This window comes from Arachis ipaensis, chromosome B03 (assembly GCF_000816755.2).
Source record: "Arachis ipaensis cultivar K30076 chromosome B03, Araip1.1, whole genome shotgun sequence".
Taxonomy (NCBI): domain Eukaryota; kingdom Viridiplantae; phylum Streptophyta; class Magnoliopsida; order Fabales; family Fabaceae; genus Arachis; species Arachis ipaensis.
In genome coordinates, this window is record NC_029787.2 from 6,450,981 (window position 1) to 6,469,759 (window position 18,779).

General features: G+C 34.2%; 3 protein-coding genes across 4 annotated transcripts; 2 read left to right on the top strand and 1 right to left on the bottom strand.

The window, feature by feature from the left end:
• LOC107628965 (GTPase-activating protein GYP1) lies at nucleotides 7,690-11,807 on the top strand. 2 transcript variants are annotated; one of them, XM_021117930.1, is made up of 11 exons: nucleotides 7,690-7,939; nucleotides 8,639-8,795; nucleotides 8,881-9,049; nucleotides 9,286-9,356; nucleotides 9,697-9,834; nucleotides 9,916-10,007; nucleotides 10,090-10,361; nucleotides 10,741-10,826; nucleotides 10,928-11,029; nucleotides 11,351-11,525; nucleotides 11,671-11,807. In XM_021117930.1, exons 1-10 carry the CDS (start codon nucleotides 7,857-7,859, stop codon nucleotides 11,510-11,512), a joined length of 1,332 nt encoding a protein of 443 aa, XP_020973589.1. In that variant the 5' UTR covers nucleotides 7,690-7,856; the 3' UTR covers nucleotides 11,513-11,525; nucleotides 11,671-11,807. The 2 variants fall into 2 exon arrangements, with proteins under 2 accessions (XP_020973589.1, XP_016187103.1); XM_016331617.2 differs by having other exon boundaries at nucleotides 11,351-11,802.
• On the bottom strand, nucleotides 11,986-15,316 carry LOC107628966 (peptidyl-prolyl cis-trans isomerase FKBP16-3, chloroplastic). Its single transcript, XM_016331618.2, has 7 exons — nucleotides 15,174-15,316; nucleotides 14,239-14,519; nucleotides 13,673-13,756; nucleotides 13,309-13,358; nucleotides 12,892-12,940; nucleotides 12,684-12,758; nucleotides 11,986-12,313 (listed from the first exon to the last, which is right to left on the bottom strand). Exons 1-7 carry the CDS (start codon nucleotides 15,256-15,258, stop codon nucleotides 12,194-12,196), a joined length of 744 nt encoding a protein of 247 aa, XP_016187104.1. The 5' UTR covers nucleotides 15,259-15,316; the 3' UTR covers nucleotides 11,986-12,193.
• Nucleotides 15,506-18,320, top strand: LOC107628963 (DNA-directed RNA polymerases II, IV and V subunit 8B). Its single transcript, XM_016331614.2, has 4 exons — nucleotides 15,506-15,652; nucleotides 15,957-16,114; nucleotides 17,454-17,542; nucleotides 18,039-18,320. The coding sequence occupies exons 1-4, from the start codon at nucleotides 15,577-15,579 to the stop codon at nucleotides 18,148-18,150; spliced, it is 435 nt and encodes a 144-aa protein (XP_016187100.1). The 5' UTR covers nucleotides 15,506-15,576; the 3' UTR covers nucleotides 18,151-18,320.

The window sequence follows — 18,779 nt, forward strand, 5'->3', positions numbered from 1 at the left end:
TATATATAATAATTTATTTTTTTTTACTAGAGACTCAAGACTCAAACCCGCTACCTCTTATATAAATATAGAAAGACTATGTCATTTAAACTATAATTCATTGGTATATATAATAATCTAATAATAAGACAAATAGAAAATAGAGTTAATATTCAATTTCATTTTTAAAGTTTAAAATTGAGTTTAATTTGACTTTTAAACTTTTAATAAATTTAAATCAAAAATTAATAATTTAATGTTAAAAAAAAAAAAGAAAACATCCCAAGCAATCAGATATAAAGGTTCGAAAGTAACCAAAAGAAAATATAAAGTTTCGAAGATTTTAAGTTCTCTATATATTTGATATGATCGTACTCAAATAGAGTTAATATTCAATTTCATTTTTAAAGTTTAAAATTGAGTTTAATTTGACTTTTAAACTTTTAATAAATTTAAATTAAATCTCAAAAATTATAATTATAATCACATTAATCTTTGAGTTAATATCCATTAACAAAGTATTAATTTGATATATTAATTTATTATGATTTGAATTTTTATTTAAATTTTATATGATCAAATTTTATTAGAATTTTAGAAACTTAATTATTATTTCTACAACGCAAAATTTTAAATTAAACTTATTATTTGTCATATTTATGAGATTATCAATCAAATTTTAAAGAAATTTAGTAGATCTAAATCACATAAGATTAAACATAGTGTTTGATTCAACGAAAATATGAGAAAAAGAAAATAAGTGAAAAATAAAATTTTTTATTGTTTGGTTGACCCAAAAAATTTAAGAGGAGAAGAAAAATGTAGTGTGAGAATAACATATACAAAAAATAATTTTTTTTTTATTTTTTTCTCTCATTTTTTTCTCTTATTTTCTTTTTTCCTATTTTCCATCTTGTATCCAAACAATGCCTAGGTGAGGAACCTAAATTTTAGTAAGTTAACTTGTAAAATCAACATAATATTTATGAAAATCAGCTTAAAAGCTTTACATAAATTACTATTATAAATTGGGTTAATAGTTAAATTAGTCTCTGAAAAATAATACATTATTCAAATTCGTCCCTAAAAGATTTTTTCAATCAAATTAGTCTTTTAAAAATTACGAATTATATCTGTCAATTAGTTACTCTATTCACAATTTTTGTCAACGATTGATAATGTAAAATGTTAACTAATAGCATACATTACACATAACATGTTCAATTAAACGTTGATTAAGCGCTTGCTTGGGTGAGCTTCTAAGAAAAGATCTTTTTTCGAGTTATCTTTTTTTAAAAGATCTTATGGAGAAGTAAAAGTAATTTTATGTTTGGATATCTCATACAAAAAGATTTTTTTATCTATCAATTATGTTTGTGTATAACAATATAAAAGTACTTTTTGTTTATTTATTACATGAAAAATATCTTTTTTTTAAAGAAAAAAGATCTTTTAAAAAAAGATGTAAATTACAGCTTCTCAAAAAAGATCTATTTTTTATTTTATTAGTGCTTTTACTTTTACTACTAGAAATTTGCCAAACATGCTAAAAAATAAAAAAAGATCTTTTTCATTGAAAAAAGATCTTTTTTTAACAAAATAATGGCGCCCAAACATGCACTAAATATGTTTACGAAAATCTATCAATGTAATCATTAAGTCCTATTAGGAATAGAATTTCTGTAAGGAAAAGTTTAGGGCCAGTAACTTTATTAAATTCTAACCAGCATATAACCAGCAAAGAAAAGTGAGCCATTAGATGAAATGGCACACCAATCTCACACCATTAAAATCATTATTGATGACTATTTGATAGCTACAAATCACAAAAGTTGCTGGCCCATAGTACTCCTCTTTTTGTAATTAGAGAAAATGATTAAATTAATAAATTTTCATAAACATATTTTGTCAATAACATTTTACAACATTAATTTTTTAAAAAAAATTGTTAATAGAATGATTGGAAGATAAATATGATTAATCACAATCTTTGAATTTTAAAACTAATTTAACTATTAATTCATTATAAATTTTGGGGCCAAACTAAATTAATTATAATCTTAAGAATCAATTTAAATTTAACTTCAAATTTTAAAGGTCAAATTAGATATAATTATACTCCAAGATGATGTAAAAAAAAAACACTCTTGGACTTTCTTCAGGCTTTGTGGGCATCCAAAGCAGTGTTATCAAAACCGGACCGGACCGGTCGGTTTAATCGGAAAACCGGTGAACCAGACTCTCAACCGGTCTGGTCCGATATTTGGACCGAACAAGGTATCAACCCGCTGCGAACCGGTTAAACCCGGTGTGAACCGGTGAAAATCGGTCGAACTCGATAAAATTCGATCCAACTGAACCGGTTAGAAACTAAATTTTAACAAAATGTTACATATGGGATTCGAACCGGAAAATTGGTGAACCGGACCCTCAACCGGTCCGGTCCGATGTTTGGACCGAACAAGGTATCAACCCGCTGCGAACCGGTGAAAACCGGTCGAACTCGATAAAATTCGATCCAACCGAACCGGTTAGAAACTAAATTTTAACAAAATGTTACATATGGGGTTCGAACCCCTCCCCTCTTGAGAAAACTTATTATTTTTGGTCCATATTATTTTAAAATAGTTTGATATTCTTAAAATATTAGTAAAAATATCTATTTTAAATTATAATTTTAAATTTTTGACTATTTTTATTTTTTATTTACATAGTACCGAGTCAATCGGTTGAACCAGTGACCCAGTAACCTGACCGGTTTGATCACCGGTTCGATTCTGATAACTATTATCCAAAGGCTTCGGCCTCGTGGGCAATATATAAGAGTAAAACCCCTCCCCGTTCCCTAACCATTTACGAAATTGACCTGGCGCCCCCTCACCATTGAAAATTAACAACACGGCCCTTAACCATGCTCTCCGTGTGACCAAAAGGACCCTCTCCATGAAATGTAACCGAGAAATCCTACGTGTAACGGTAACTATCTGACGTGGATTCATACGATTTGATGAGACAATTGGGTTCTTGCACAGTCATAAAAAACGTTGCCGTTTTGATGCACAATGGATTCAGATTCTAACATACATTCCTCATTCTCTCCCTGAAGTATCACACGCTCTCACTCTTTGCCCTCATCCACACAAGGAATTACCATAAACCCTAGAGACTGTCAGGCTTTCCGTCAGAAACGACGACGAAAGAGAGCCGGCGAGGACGACGTAACTGTGCAGTAACGTGGCGTTTGCTGACGGAGGTGGTGACGTGCTACTGACGGAGCCGCACTTCCGGTTTTAGAGGTGAGTTTGTACTACCGTTTGTAAACGACATCATTGTGGTCTTTCATTTGTTTATCTGAAGGAAGTATTGTTACCATGGACCACCATAAAGTATGATATGCGTATTTTTTAACATTTGTGAAGAACAGTCACTTTCACTAGGGTTGGGTCATCACTTGGAGTAAAATTTTTTTGTTTGTTTTGAGTATATTAATGTCTGTTAATAATAATTTATTTATGGGTTACTGAGTAAAGTTTATATATTGCAGATGGCTGTTGAGATTATACCAGTATTTCACCATGGGGGGTGGTTTGAGAGAGACGATAATTATATGCTCAGCTACCTTGGTGGTAAGGTGGATAGATTCCCCAAGTTGGACATTGACTTTGTTAATTTTAAGGATTTTGAGGAGATGTTCAAAGGGTTAGGATATACAGAGTACAAGGCTATGTATTGGCAAGACCCCAGTGCCCCTTACCTAGAGGCTGGTCTCTACATTTTAAAAGGTGACAAAGAAATTAACCAGATGTGTGATAACAAGATGGCAAATTTAGAAACTGATGAGTTACATGTGATCCCCCAACCTGTGTCACCAGCTGTGTTTGACAAGCTATACATATCATTGGATGCATGCAAGCGTGGGTTCAAGTCAGGATGTCGTCCTTTAATCGGGCTAGATGGCTGTCACCTAAAGGGTTATTTTGGTGGGCATCTCCTTTCAGCCGTTGCTCAAGACGCTAACAACCACTTTTTCGTCATTGCTTACGCTGTGGTTGATAGTGAATGTACTGACACATGGAGGTGGTTCCTAACTCTCCTCCAGGAGGACCTAGGCTCTTGCACTGAATATGGATGGAATTTTATTTCGGATCAGCAGAAGGTATGTTAATTATTAATGTGTTAATTGATGGTGTGTTGATAATTACTTTTGTGCTGGTAGTTGATTTTTTGTTGATTATTGAATTGATGCCCATCTGAATTAGTAATCAAATGATTGTGTACCTATTGTGTGGAAGGGACTGGAGGTTGCTCTTCAAGAAGTTATGCCACGGGCACACCACAGGAATTGCGTCCTCCACATTTGGAAAAATTTTGTTAAGCAATGGAAAGACAAACAATCGAAGGGTTTGGTATGGCAATGTGCAAGGAGTACAGTAACTCCAAAATTTCGTGCAAAAATGGACAAGTTGAAATTAGTGAACCCGCCTGCTTGGGAGTATCTCTCCAAATTTCGTGAATCCGCATGGACTAAGAGTCAATTCTCTCACTATCCGAAGGTTGATAACATCACCAACAATATGTGTGAAGTTTGAAATGCAAAGATTGTGGAGTATAGGAGCAAGCCGATATTGACAATGTGTGAGGATTTGAGGTGTTATATTATGAGGAAAATGGCTGGACATAAGAAGAGGTTAAGTAACTATCATGGAAAACTGGCTCCTGTTCAACAGCAAAGGTTGGACGAATTCATTAAGCCTGAAAGCTGTAAGTGGACAGCTGAGTGGACTGGAGATGATGAACGAGTTATCTTTGAGGTTCAAAGACGCCAAAGCAAGCTTGGGATTAATCTAAGGGAAAAGACCTGCACTTGTAATCAATGGCAACTTACTGGTAATTCTCTAGTAAACTCCACTTTGTTGTTTCTATTAAGTAGATATGTAATAATGTAATTTGTTGCAGGCATGCCATGTAAACATGCAGTTGCTGCAATCTCAAGGTTACAGACGCTTAACTTGAAGCCTGAAGATTTTGTGCATGAGTGGCTTACCATGGATGCCATGCGTGCCACTTATGGTATTACAATTCAACCTGTCAACAGTGAAGAATTTTGGGAGACATCAGATGCTCTTAGGCCAGTGGCACCTGCCATCAAGAGACCTCCTGGTCGTCCTAGGAAGAGAAGAACTATTGATCCTGTGTCTGAGAGCCAACTAACAGGGAACAAGGTAAAAAAGGCCTTCGAGGTGACATGCAGCAAGTGCGGAGAAAAAGATCACTATTACAAGACATGTAAGGGAGCTCCAAGGGATCCCAATTGACAGCCAAAGAAGAAGAAGGCAAGAAATACAAAGGTACAATACTTAGGCTAGTATTAGGAGTTACAGGGATTTAAATGTCTATTAATGTGAGTATCGAAGGGGTTTATGTGTCTAGAAAATAGTTTAATGAGTCTTATAAATGGTTTAATGAGGGGTTTATGTGTCTTAAATTTCTTACAATTGATTACAGGGTAATAACCAAGCTATTGTTATACCTAAATCTGGTGCTGCTCCCTCTGCGGTCATAGATCCTATCGTAAGTTGATGACTAATATGTGTTCACTTGTTTATGGTGTGGCATAAAATAGGATAACCCTTAACTTGTACACAAAATATAGACTAAAGCAAGAAAGCATAAGAAGAAGATACCAAGAAATATTACTCCAGTGACCCTTCCACAGGCAGGAGTAGAAATTCTAGTGTCACAATCTGCTTCTACGAATGAGGTAATAGTAGTGATCAATATAACATTGTGCCTGAAATTTTAGTGTACCAAACAGAAATCTAATTTTCATTATTGTTGGTCAAAAAAGCAGGCTCAAGACATCAATGGACAAACTGGTGAAAAATGGTGATGGATCACTTGCACCAAACCCAGCTGTACCTAGTCCAACTGCCCCAGGTCCAACCACATCTGCAACCAACCATGTCTTGCAAAATATAGTGAATGGTCCACAAATTCCTGCACCCTTCCGAAAGAAACAGCCAATTCGTAAGCCATTAACATCTCAGGTTCATGGGCCGTTACTTCCACCCACTATGCCCACAAACCAAGCCCCACCAACCCAATCAAGGATGGCTACAAGATCAACTACATCCATTGGCATTTCTCTTGAGACACAGGCAGCAACTAGTGCTGACACGGCAGCTAGGTTGTTCCAATTCATCCCAACACCAAGACTCAAACAATGAATCAAGGCACCAAGCTTCGGAGCACCACTAAGCATTAAAGAATTTGACTCCACTGCACCCCTTTTAAAGTTCCACGGAAAAAATGAAGATTAGATAGTTATGGCTAGTATTTTGGATAGTATTTTGTGACTTATATCTGATTGGAAACTCTGCCTAACATTGGTCTAGTATTTTAGAATTTCTAGTACATGAACACTTTAGATTTTGTGTTTTATATACTTGCCAAGGCATAACATGTAATGCCATGTAGGTGTTCTGCAACTTTTTATATATTATGATATTTTGTGTTTCAGTCTAAATATTTTGATTGCATACTAGATTTGATTTATTCTTCATTCAATGAGATTGTATGAAAACATACTTCAAATGATTAAACACTCAGAAATTGTCACAAGGTTACTTACAATTTAAATCACAACAACATTTCTATCATTGAAATTCAACAATTTAACATCACAGTCATCATCCTTAATGTGTATCTAGTTCATAATATCAACATCCAAAATAAGTTACAATTTTTTTACATCCTATTAGGCTGAAGTGTAGTAATAAAAATTTCACCAACAACAACAATAAAAAATGCCATGATAATACATCTATTCTGTCTAGTGTATCTTCTTCCATAAACTCCATCATATAGCTTAATCTCCATCTCTTTAACTTTGTCCTCCAACTCCTTCAATCTCCCATGAACTTCCGTTTTTTGGACTTCTACCACCATATAGCCAGACTCAGTTATCAGCTCATCCAGCCACTTAAAATATTTGCAATGCGTTGAAGGAGTCTACAATTATGAAAAAAAAAATTTAATCAACCTAATTACAGAGAAGATTGTAAGATGGAATAAACCCTAATGTACCTTGAAATAACTGCAACCAAAGAACAACCTATTTGGATTATTTGATGTGGTGGATTCAAAGAGAATCGCATGAGCTCCACAATAACAGCTTGGATGTATGAACTTCTTCCTTGTCATGTCAACATTGCCAGAGTTGTTGCTTGAAGCTCCGATCGACTTCTCTTTCCATGAACGACGGATTGAATCTGATGAATGTTCTTCCGTGTTCATCACTGAAGGCAAGGTAAGATTTGATATCTAGGGTTCACATTAATATCTGGGATTACTCTTATTAAGAACTGGAATCAAAACTGCAACGTTTTTGATGACTGTGTACATAGATTCTATCCTATCAACAACACTCAGTCCACGTATAACAGCTACCGGTACAGGTAGGATCTTCCGGTTATTTTTTACCTGTAAACCGACAATAGGGTCCTTTTGGTCACACGGAGAGAATGGTTAAGGGCCGTGTTGTTAATTTCCAATGGTGAGGGAGCGCCAGGTTAATTTCGTAAATGGTTAGGGACCGGGGAGGCAGTCGTATAAAATTTTTTATAATGTAAATGCATCCAAATTAAACTTTAAATATACATACTTGTTTCTTCTTCTTACAAATTAGTTATCGTTATGTAAAATAATTAAGCACTTGGAGAAGGGTATTATACTATTATTTTGGCGCTAATTAACTATGTCGATGAATCTAAATTTGTTGGTGCATTCATTTGTGATTTTACGTGTCCGTAAGCAAAGAAATCATCTTTGAACTCGGAACTCAGAACTCAGAAGTGGAAGCTAGTAAGGAAGGAAGCATGAGCAACCACCATAACCAACAAGATCAGCGTAACGGCATTCTCGATTCCACCTTCAATCAAACCCTTAGAACTGTTCAAGGGTACATCCTCTCCTCCTTCTTCTTCTTCTTTGCGGTTTTATTCGCCTCAGATTTCATGAAGTTCAACATCCCCATCAATTGCAGTCCCCAGATTTGTCGGATTTTCCGAAAACCCAGTTCTCAAAATCCGACTTTTCTCGATTTTCTATATTTAAACCTTTTTCTTTTGATTTCCTCTGGGTTGCGTTGATTTGAGATCAGGAATTGTGATGTGTGAAGTTCTACCGCACGAATTGGGTTTATAATAACTTTTTGGAAATGTGATCCGTGCAATCACTTCAGTAGTGTACTGTTATCACTGATTCCTGAAAAATTAGAAGAGGGTAATTGGAGCTGCGATGTGGATTATTATTGATTGGGCGAATTTTTTTTTCTTCTTAGATCGTTATGTGTATACTCGCGCCCGATTTGAATGCTGATTTGTTCCAATTGAACATGATGTAGGAACAGAGTCACAGACTTTATATAGTTGATTTTTACCAAATTTCATAGCTAACCTACGCAATTGTGTTTTTTCTTCAGAACTACAACTACCCTTTTCAACTGGGAATTTATGATTTATTTGTTGATGGTATTGGTGGATTGATGAATTGACCAATTTCTCTTTGTTCATCTAGTTTTGTATTTGGTGTTACTTATAACTGTAAGCATATAGCTTACTGTCGGAGCTGAGATTTGTAGTATTCTTTTTTGTTAAAGGTTACTTAAAGGTCGTAGCATGCCTGGGAAAATATTATTGAGCCCGAGATCAGACCCAGTAGATGGCTTGAACACGAAGGACTCATCGCCAAGTTACAGGAGGAGCTTCTCACACAATGATGCTGGCACTAGTGACCATACATATGGGGCAGATGAGGTGATTTTAGTATTCATTTACTTATATGCGTCTATGTGATTGATTTGTATCACTTTGTCAAGTGGGACTTGTACTCTCAATACAGGAAGAAGTTCAGAGTCCAACTATTATTGCCAACTTGAATCGGTTATCAATCTCGCATGTAGAGAGATCATCCAAAGAATTCTGCAAGTCTACCATTGGTGCCAGATCTACAGATTCTGCAAGAGTTATGAAGTTCACTAAGGTTCTTTCTGGGACAACAGTTATATTAGGTATTTTGTTTTTTCTATTTATTTTATTTTATTTTATTTTTATGATTATAATTTTTTGTATTACTCATTAACTTTTCCGTGTTGCTCTATGATGTTGTCTAGTCATTTAAATATCATAAATAAACAATTCTGAACTATATGTTTAGATAAACACACCTATCATGAGGTTTACCTTGCTTGTACATATTTTTTGCAGTATCATGAGGTTAACTATTTCCTTGAAATCTATTCTGTAGACAAGTTGCGTGAGCTAGCTTGGAGTGGTGTTCCAGATGACATGCGCCCTACTGTGTGGAGGCTTCTCTTGGTAAACTATTTGACCTTACTCTGGCTCTCGGATATGGGAAAAGAATATGAAACTTTTAGAGTTCATATTCCGAGTTTTAGGATTTTATTTTTATCAGGTTTCAAAGTTAAGTTTTGTTTGCTTAGGTTGAGCTATGGAATTATTTTAAAGAGATTTCGACGTTGCTTACATGAAAAATGTTCTCCATCGAGACTAAAAGAAGAATTTAGGAATGAAAAATGAAAATTATTTACACTATAAAGAATCATGTTGAGTAAGGAGTCAATCTTAGTGATCCCCAATCACACATGTTAATGGATAGCTTTGTCTTGCTGGAAATTTAAAAATAAACTGACAACAGGGATATGCACCACCTAATTCAGATAGAAGGGAGGGGGTTCTACGAAGAAAGCGCCTTGAGTATCTTGAGTGTATTTCTCAGTATTATGATATTCCTGATACTGATCGTTCCGATGATGAGATCAACATGCGTCGCCAGGTACTCTAGGTTAATATGTTACCATCTTGATTTTTGTAGCGATTTTCTGCTTGTTGATTATTGTCATTGTATGTTTGTCAGATTGTTGTTGATTGTCCAAGAACTGTACCTGATGTTCCATTCTTCCAGCAACAGCAAGTTCAGAAATCATTGGAGCGCATTCTTTATGCATGGTTAGACAAAACAATTTGTCGTTGTTGACTTGATATTATTCTTAGCTTAGTGATCTTATATGATTTCCAAATATATTCACAGGGCCATTCGACATCCTGCAAGTGGATATGTTCAGGGGATAAATGATCTTGTTACACCATTTTTAGTTGTTTTCCTTTCAGAATACTTAGAAGGGTCTATAGATAATTGGTCAATGTCTGATTTATCCTCAGACCAGATCAACAATGTAGAGGCTGATTGCTATTGGTGCTTGTCGAAGTTGCTTGATGGTATGCAAGATCATTACACATTTGCTCAACCAGGGATTCAGAGGCTTGTTTTTAAGTTGAAGGAATTGGTCAGGAGGATTGATGGTAACCTTCTCAGGCTTTGTTTTCCTTCAAACATTGCTATATTTATAATCTTAAATGCTTCATCCCTTTTTATAGTTTTGATGGCTCCTCTACTACGAAGGCTTGTTTAGTTTAACAAACTGCTCTCTTTTCATTCTTAGTTATAAAGATTCCACAATGTTTTCATCATCTTTTTCTGTTTTCAAGTATGAAAAAGGGGGGCAAGTAAAAAGAAGAATATTTCTGTCAATTTTGCTCCCAAAAACAGGATAAAAGAGATGGTTTATTTTCTTGGCACAAACATGTCGAAATTTCATCCCTTTTTTTCCTGGTAATATGTATTATTATATCTACAAATATAACCTGATGTTCCCTAATTGAAAATTGTGTGCTGCCCCAGAACCTGTTTCACGACATGTGGAGGATCAAAGTCTTGAATTTCTTCAGTTTGCTTTCCGCTGGTTCAACTGTCTTCTAATCCGCGAGGTCTGCTCAGACATGTTATTTTCCTTATAAGTTGGATAGTTTTCTGAATAAAAGATTGACATAAACGGTCACCAATGCTGATCTCTGATTTTTATGATTAGATACCCTTCCATCTCATCACACGCCTTTGGGACACGTACCTTGCTGAAGGAGATGCTTTACCAGATTTCCTTGTGTATATATTTGCCAGTTTCCTTCTAACAGTAAGCAAGCTTGTTTTGGCCCCTTCACTAATATGATATATTTTAATTTAATTATAATTTTCCCAATGTAAGTAGAAACAATTAATTAGGAATAATTTAGCTTTTGCACCATTTTTGCCATTGAATTACTTAATGAAGAATGCAATTCTAGGATTCCTGGCAATGCTTTGAAGCAACGTTACACAAATGCAATAGAAAACAACGGGATGCATACCTATATTATATGCTTCTAATTTGCTTAGATTATATACACATTCTCCTTACTTTTAGCAATGATCAATATAGTAGATAATGAATTTCTTCATATGCTGCTTTTTTTAGTGGTCAGACAATCTCCGGAAGCTAGATTTCCAAGAATTGGTGATATTCCTTCAACATCTTCCAACTCAGAACTGGACTCACCAAGAGCTGGAAATGGTGCTTTCCAGGGCATTTATGTGGCACAGCATGTTCAACAACTCTCCCAGCCATTTAGCCAGCTGAATTGGCAATTCTGGTTTTCTGGATTCAACTCTTGTTCATTTTCTAGTTTCTTTTTTTTTTTTCAAAAACTTTTTCATCAGGCTTTTGCCTACATCATATATGGTGTTGTTTCTTGTGTAAAAGGATTAATTGTTTTTCACAACCATTTTTCCATGTAGGTTACCTTGTAATATTTTGTAAAGGAGAGAGTGAGAGGAAGGGGAGAAAAGAAAAAAACAATAGAGACAGAGAGCCTATTTTTATTGTATTAACTTCATAACATTTCAGAATAGCAACAGATGTGTCAGCAAGAGTATTTCAATTTTTTCATTCTGCTACAATAGTTAACCTTATGAGAATAATACTTATACCACAGATAAACATAATGCTGTTGCTAAGAGAGATCCACATTTTTAACATCCCCAAAGTGGAACAAATGAAGATCTTGTATTCCTCATCTAACATAAACTATCAATATGTAGATACAACAAAACACAAATGCAAGGGAGCTTCTCTTGATATATATTGAACATCAAAATATGTAGCTCTGCGTAGCTATAAAATTATAGACTTGTTTTTCAAAAGAATTTAACAATTGTATACAATGGGGGGAAGTGGAAATAGATAAATAGAAATTGGATTTGCATAATTCCCAAAAAAAAAGAGAAAGAAAATTTGGGTTATTGCATCTAGTTTTATAGTTTATTCCTCATCCACTTCAAGCCCTGGTATATATTCCAAACTAACATCAAATATGACTGGACTATTTGGAGCCACCCTTGGTCTCCCTGGAGCTGATGTAAGGCCTTTTGGGAATGCCAACTGCCAAATAAATAATAAAGAACTTTGTAGCCAACACATTTAGAATTTAATACTCAGTTTTAAGGAAAATTAATCATGATTTAGTCAATGTTCATTAGCATGCATCCTTTTTATGTATTTTCATCATTTTGTGCTCAATGTATATTTTAGGCACAGATGTCCATAGACACTGATAAACGAGGAATATGGCATCGAAGCAGAGTCTATAAAATAGTTATATGATAGATTCACATGATTAAAAGATCACAGTTTCTCTGGTATAAGCTATTAAGGCAAAGCGAGTGGATTCTCTTAATTGGAAAATCTACATTTGACATGTTCAAATGAAATTTTCAATTGAGAGGATCCATTCCCCGAGGCAAAAGCTTACTGGTCCAGGTATGTACAGTCGACGCTTCCCTCCTACTTTCATGCTCAGAAGACCTTCATCAAGACCCTTTATCACCTGTTGTACTCATTCGGATTAGTATCAGTCAATCTTCATAGTCCCTAAAGCTACTGGTTTTCAATCTTGAACAATGATCACCATGAAAGGAAAGTTCTTGAAAACAACAAAAAAGGAAAAATCCAGAGTGTACCTGACCAGAACCGACACGGAAAATGTAAATCTGGCCTTTCTCCAATGAACTGCATGATTGAAAATGGGGGAAATGAGCAACACATTTGTCTTGGTCATATTCACATACTTGTATATTGATTTGTTATCCACAAAAAGAATATCATTGAACATTGTCATCAAGGTTTTCTCAAAGAGATCATCCAGAAAACCAAATTGAAAGGAGACAATACAGCTGGAAAAGGAATGGACAGTTTGATATTCTAAAACATTCATGTAACATTTGATTTTAGCTAAAATTGGCCAATTTTATTCTGTTAATCACACACTTAGATGAAGTATCTGGTATACACAACAACAAACGTTAAACATCATTCTAAATATTGCAATTCATGAAGATGAGTTAAGATTGATATAGTTTTGTAATCAGTGGATTTACCTATCAAATACTTGTCCGGAAGGAACCATTGCTACATAATTAGCTGCTACCTGTAATTACAATTACAGTTACATTACATAAGGTATATTACCATAGGAGTGCCTATAGAAATGAAGTTGCATTTGGTTAGATACAACTATGTTTGATTACACTGAGACAGAGATACAGAGAGACACGGCATGACAAAACCATTGTCTCCGTGTCCTATCCATTATTCCAAACGCAGCTTTACATGTTGCTTAAAATGTGAAAGTGTTCTAGTTTTATATTTCCTTTTTCAACGGTTAACTTCGAGAAGAATAGACATTATTTATCTTGTATTGCATATAAAAAAGAACTGAACAAATTAGAAGAAATTCCACACCTGAAATCCAACTGGGGGACTAGGACCTTGTCCAACTTTAATATCCTTGTATTGCAAACCTGATTCAGTAGTTACCATAGGCACCTTCATTGCATAAAATGTTCAAAGTCAACATTAGTCATTTAGCTATGGATATTCTAAGTAAAATCCATTGATACCATGGTGGTCATTGTTCAGGGGTCTTAAAAATGTGAATATTAAAACTTAAGTGCAATCACATAGATTGGTTATTAACAGATTATTTGCATGGTGCACAAATTCTTTAAAAATATAAGAATGTCTGCTATTCCTTTAAGAATGATAGATTCTATTATCAGGAAAGAATAGCTTACTAGCTTAGATACTAATAATGCTTTGATTTCCCAAAATTTATTTGAAGAATTTCTCTTTAAAAATAACTGACATTTGAGAAAGGTGCTGACTAACATTAGTAGAAACAGGAGATGCAATGCAATTACATCAAATATCAAAGCATTATTAGCAATTTACAACAACCATTTGTAATGTCTTAGCAGAGAAAAACAAAGAAAGGAGGCAGAGAAGGGAACAATGTATTCTCACCATACATTTTCAAGCTCCTTCTCACAAGCTTCATCACATAGTTTCGGCTTATCTTCCGGGGGCAAACCAGCTCCTTTGGCTTCCAATGAACCAACAAAGAGGCTTGAGATTCCCAAAGCCAATCCAAGAAAGTCTCTGCGGGAATTGGAATTAACCATAGCAGCACATTCAGTTGTATCTGAGGCCTTTACTTTTACCACCGATCTTCGGTATTGCGGAACCAAGCATCGAAGCCTGTCAGCAGCAATGCCTTGAGGATTGCAGCCCAAACTTTTACAAGTAGAACCTACCCAAAAAAAAAATTACATACTTTAGAAAACAATTGTGACAGTTAAACCCATGAGAATAATTTCTATGCACCAACACTTTAAAAGCAATTTGAAACTTTCAGCCAATAGAAATTCAAAAAGGTATGAAGTCATGGTGGATAGTTGTGATGATTTGGCACTTTCTTGAATTTCTATTAGATGACAGGGAGAAATTGTTTTACCTCACCATCAATGTCTAGAAATCAAATCCTAAATTAGTGAAAATTGAAGAATGGAAGCTGGGGGAAGTGATAATAGTTGAGAAATTTCAATTTTGCAGAAACAGAATTAGATTACAAAGTCACAATGAATTCACCTTTACTATCCTGTAAATACAATGCATGAACTCATTAACTCAACATAATTCGTTATTACTTATTACTTTCCTCTTAGAAAAAAACAACTTTTTGGCACCACTATCATTCATCTAAGAACATGACACAACAGATCATTGAGTTAAACAATAATTAGTAGTGCTCCTCAAACTAAAACCTATACAAGAGTGGAAGCAATAACAATTCGAGGTTGTGAACAAAACAGAAACAAGAAGCAATGACAATGTAACATTGTTTGAGTTGTGAAATGAAGAAAACAATTGGAAAATTTAAGGAAGCAGCACATAGAATAGATACCTAGTGGAAGAAGGAGAGAGGAGAGAGAAGCAGCCATTGTTGGCATATCATATCCAAGGTTGAAGGTTGTAATATTAGATGTCATTTGATGTGGATAAACCAAATCCACTTAAACACATCACCTGTCAGAAACTGTCCTAGTGTCCTTTTATCTTTTATCTTTTTTTTTTCCCTTTTCCTCCCTTGCAGATAACATAATTTTTTTTTTAACTAAAAATAGAGACTCGAATTGGCAAATACAGTAAAATCTTAATCCTTAATAAATCTTGTAGTAAAAAAAAAAAAAAAAAAAAAAAGATTTTAGGGTATTAGTAGTTAGTATAAAAGGCCCCAAAATTTTACGTAGCTACAGTACCCAGAAATTTCTTACTGAGTGCGGTGAAAAGGAAGAAGAAATTGCGAAATGGTGGACGTTCTTTTTGATGATATCTTCAGAGTGGAAAAACTCAACCCCGATGACAAGAAATACTTCGATAAAGGTAGCTTTTTTTCTTTCTCCTCATTTTCTTCATACACCCATATATTCAATTATCTCTGTTTATGATCTTTGAAGCTTTTCGCCTTCCTATGATGTTTTTCTTACACTATCTGTAAATGGGTCCTCGTTTTCATTTCAAAGTTAGCTTCTTTCTGTGTGTGTGTGTGTGTGTGTGTGTGTGGCTATATTATGTGCTTTCTGATGAGTGTGCGTTTTCTTGTTTGTTGTTGGAGACATTAAGCTTTGGGTTTTGGCGTGTGTATCTGATTCTGATGGTTCAATGTTTGTTTTTGTGTTAATCGAAGTAACACGCATTGAAGCAAGAAGTGAGAGGTTTGACATGTTCATGCACCTAGACATCAATTCTGAGGTGTATCCTTTAAAGGTTGGACAGAAATTCGCCCTTTTACTTGTTCCAACTCTTAATCTTGATGGAACACCAGACACTGGCTATTATATTGGGGTAATTATATCTCTTTCTCTCTATACAGGACACCTTTGTTTTCTGATAAATGATTGTTATGATTGTCAAGTGAACCATGGTAAAATAGAACACGTACCCATTTAGAATATGACTTTTTGCCCCGGTATATTCAATAGTTTGTATGTCAATCTTTGTTCTTTTTTCGCTAGTAACCATTAGTATAAGTTAGTTAAGAGTGTGTTATCTAGTTGGTTAGTTAGAGATAATTAGTAGAGTGTATAAGGTAGAAATAAAGCATTTAATATGGTTGTTGGGGAGCTTTTGTTCTTCATGTTTTTGGGACTTGAATCATACGTGGGGGGAAGACGCATGAACATGTGGTTGATGCAGTGAAAGTGGTTTGTTTTCTGCCAAATTTTCTGCTGGGAAGGTGTTCCGGTCGCCCAATCTATATAAAATTTTTGGATTTGCTAGAATATGTGAAGAATAATCAACGCGATCTTTTGATTAAAAAAAAGGAACCAAGATCAGTTTAGACATAATAATTGCCAGTGATAAAGTTAAGTGTTAAGTTGGAAGCATAAACTACATCTGTCAGCAGATTTGTGTCCTAAAGGAAGCCAAAATCATCATGTATCATAAAGAGTAATAATGTAATGGTCAGAATGTGTTTTTTTCTGGTCATTACCGCCATATTTATATATATAGGAAGTCGAGAGAAGTGTAGGAAGAATCAAATTTAATTGGTGAGTGTAATTATAGAAAGACATTATTAGGTCTCTCCTAATTTGGTTTTGTTAGTATGAGTATAATTTTAACACATTAAAAAGTAGTGTTAATTTTCTCCTTGTATTTGAGTGTGTCTAATTTTTCCACTCAGTCATATTCTCTTCATTATTATCTAAAGATAAATGATAGTGTTTAATTCCACTCTTTTCTCATCTTCAAATTTTAGTTGCTATTCTGTTCCATTTAGCTCTGGTATCCAACAGAACATGGGCCATGAATATATTATATGATGGAGAATCTTTGTACCTTAGTATTTAGGTACTGTGACTGATGCAAAGAACTTGACCTCAGACATGCAAGGACTTTAAGAGAGTTTCATTGCTCATCTATAACCTGTTAATGATCTAGTGTCACATGACTAATCACATTTTACAAACCTCAAACCACTTTATATCCTTCTTAGAAAACAAATTCTAGGCTTAGAATAAAGTAAGGTTGTATGAGAAAATTGTTGTCGTAAACCAATTTACAACCATTACTCCCCTTGCCCCTTGTTAGTTTTGTTCTCCTTCCTACTTGTCAATTCGATAGTCCATAATTTCCCTCACAGAAGTTCTTTATTTTTCTTTTTCCCCGTTTCTATTTTCAGGGCAATCGGCACTCACTCGCTGACAATTTTGAATACGTCATGCATGGGAAGCTCTACAAGATAACAGAGGATTCAACGCGTGAAAATGTGTATGTCCCTTACCAGTTTTAAAGTATAAGATTATGAAGAAAGGAATTGCTTGTTAACATTTATTTTAGTTTCTATGTAACTTTTGTTAATTGCTAATTCGCCATTTGGATGCTAGTGACCTCTTAACTATAGACACCTCTTCCTTTCGAATTGGGGAGCTGAAGAAGCGAATGACTCGAAAAGTAAAATAGAATATACTTAACTCATCATGCTATTCAGCTATTCGCCTGCCCTCGTCCTTTAAGATCCCAACTCATGATCACACCCTTACCTGAATTTGTTTTAAAATAGTTAGGAACATGAACTTGTATGATTCCGATTGACGCATATTGTCTCGATATAACTGCTCAGTAATTGAAAGTTGAAAACCAAAATGATTGTGAGATTATTTTTTATCATAAGCATAAATTATTGATATATACATGACTATTAGATTATAATTTGATTGTGGTATTCACAATGGTAATTTGATTTGTTGCATTGTATTATTTACAGGGAGGTTCTTATTTCATTTGGTGGGCTTCTGATGATGATGAAGGGAGATCCCTCTCATTGCAACAAGTTTGAGCTTGATCAGAAGCTTTATCTTCTCATGAGGAAAGTATGATGAGAACTAGTGAAGGAAAAACAAATTAAGGGATCTGAAAATTTTGGTTATCGGCACCTTTTTGTAATTACATGTTAGAAGAATTCATATACTGTTAATCTTCATGCTAACTAGATATTAATCTTACTCTAACCAAATTGTTTAAGGTGAGTAAAATTTCTTTTAGCTTATTCTTCTTCCTTAATGAAATTCTTAGAAAAATAATTCTTCTACATGTACAAAACTCAACAAAGAATTTTTGTGATAGAAGGGAAGTCACTTTATCATATAAATTATATTTTTATTTTTTAAAACATTTTGTTGGATAACTATTACGTAGTCAATAAAAAATATAGTTATTTTTGTTAATGATAAAATATTATTTTCTTCCTAACATTTGGATCAAATCCTAATTTAGTTTCTAATATTTTAAATATCTTATTTTAGGGTAAAAAATTTTCGGATCAGTTCAATGTTGTTTTATTATTAAACTTAACATGAATAATTAATGGAAAAAGGTGTTGTGGACGTTTAACATTATTTGTTGTTAAGTCATATTTTTTATTTGTTAGAAAAATAGGGCCAAAATATTATTGTATACTATGTTGTCTAATTCTCTCTCTCATACAAAATTTAGTAATCAATTATTA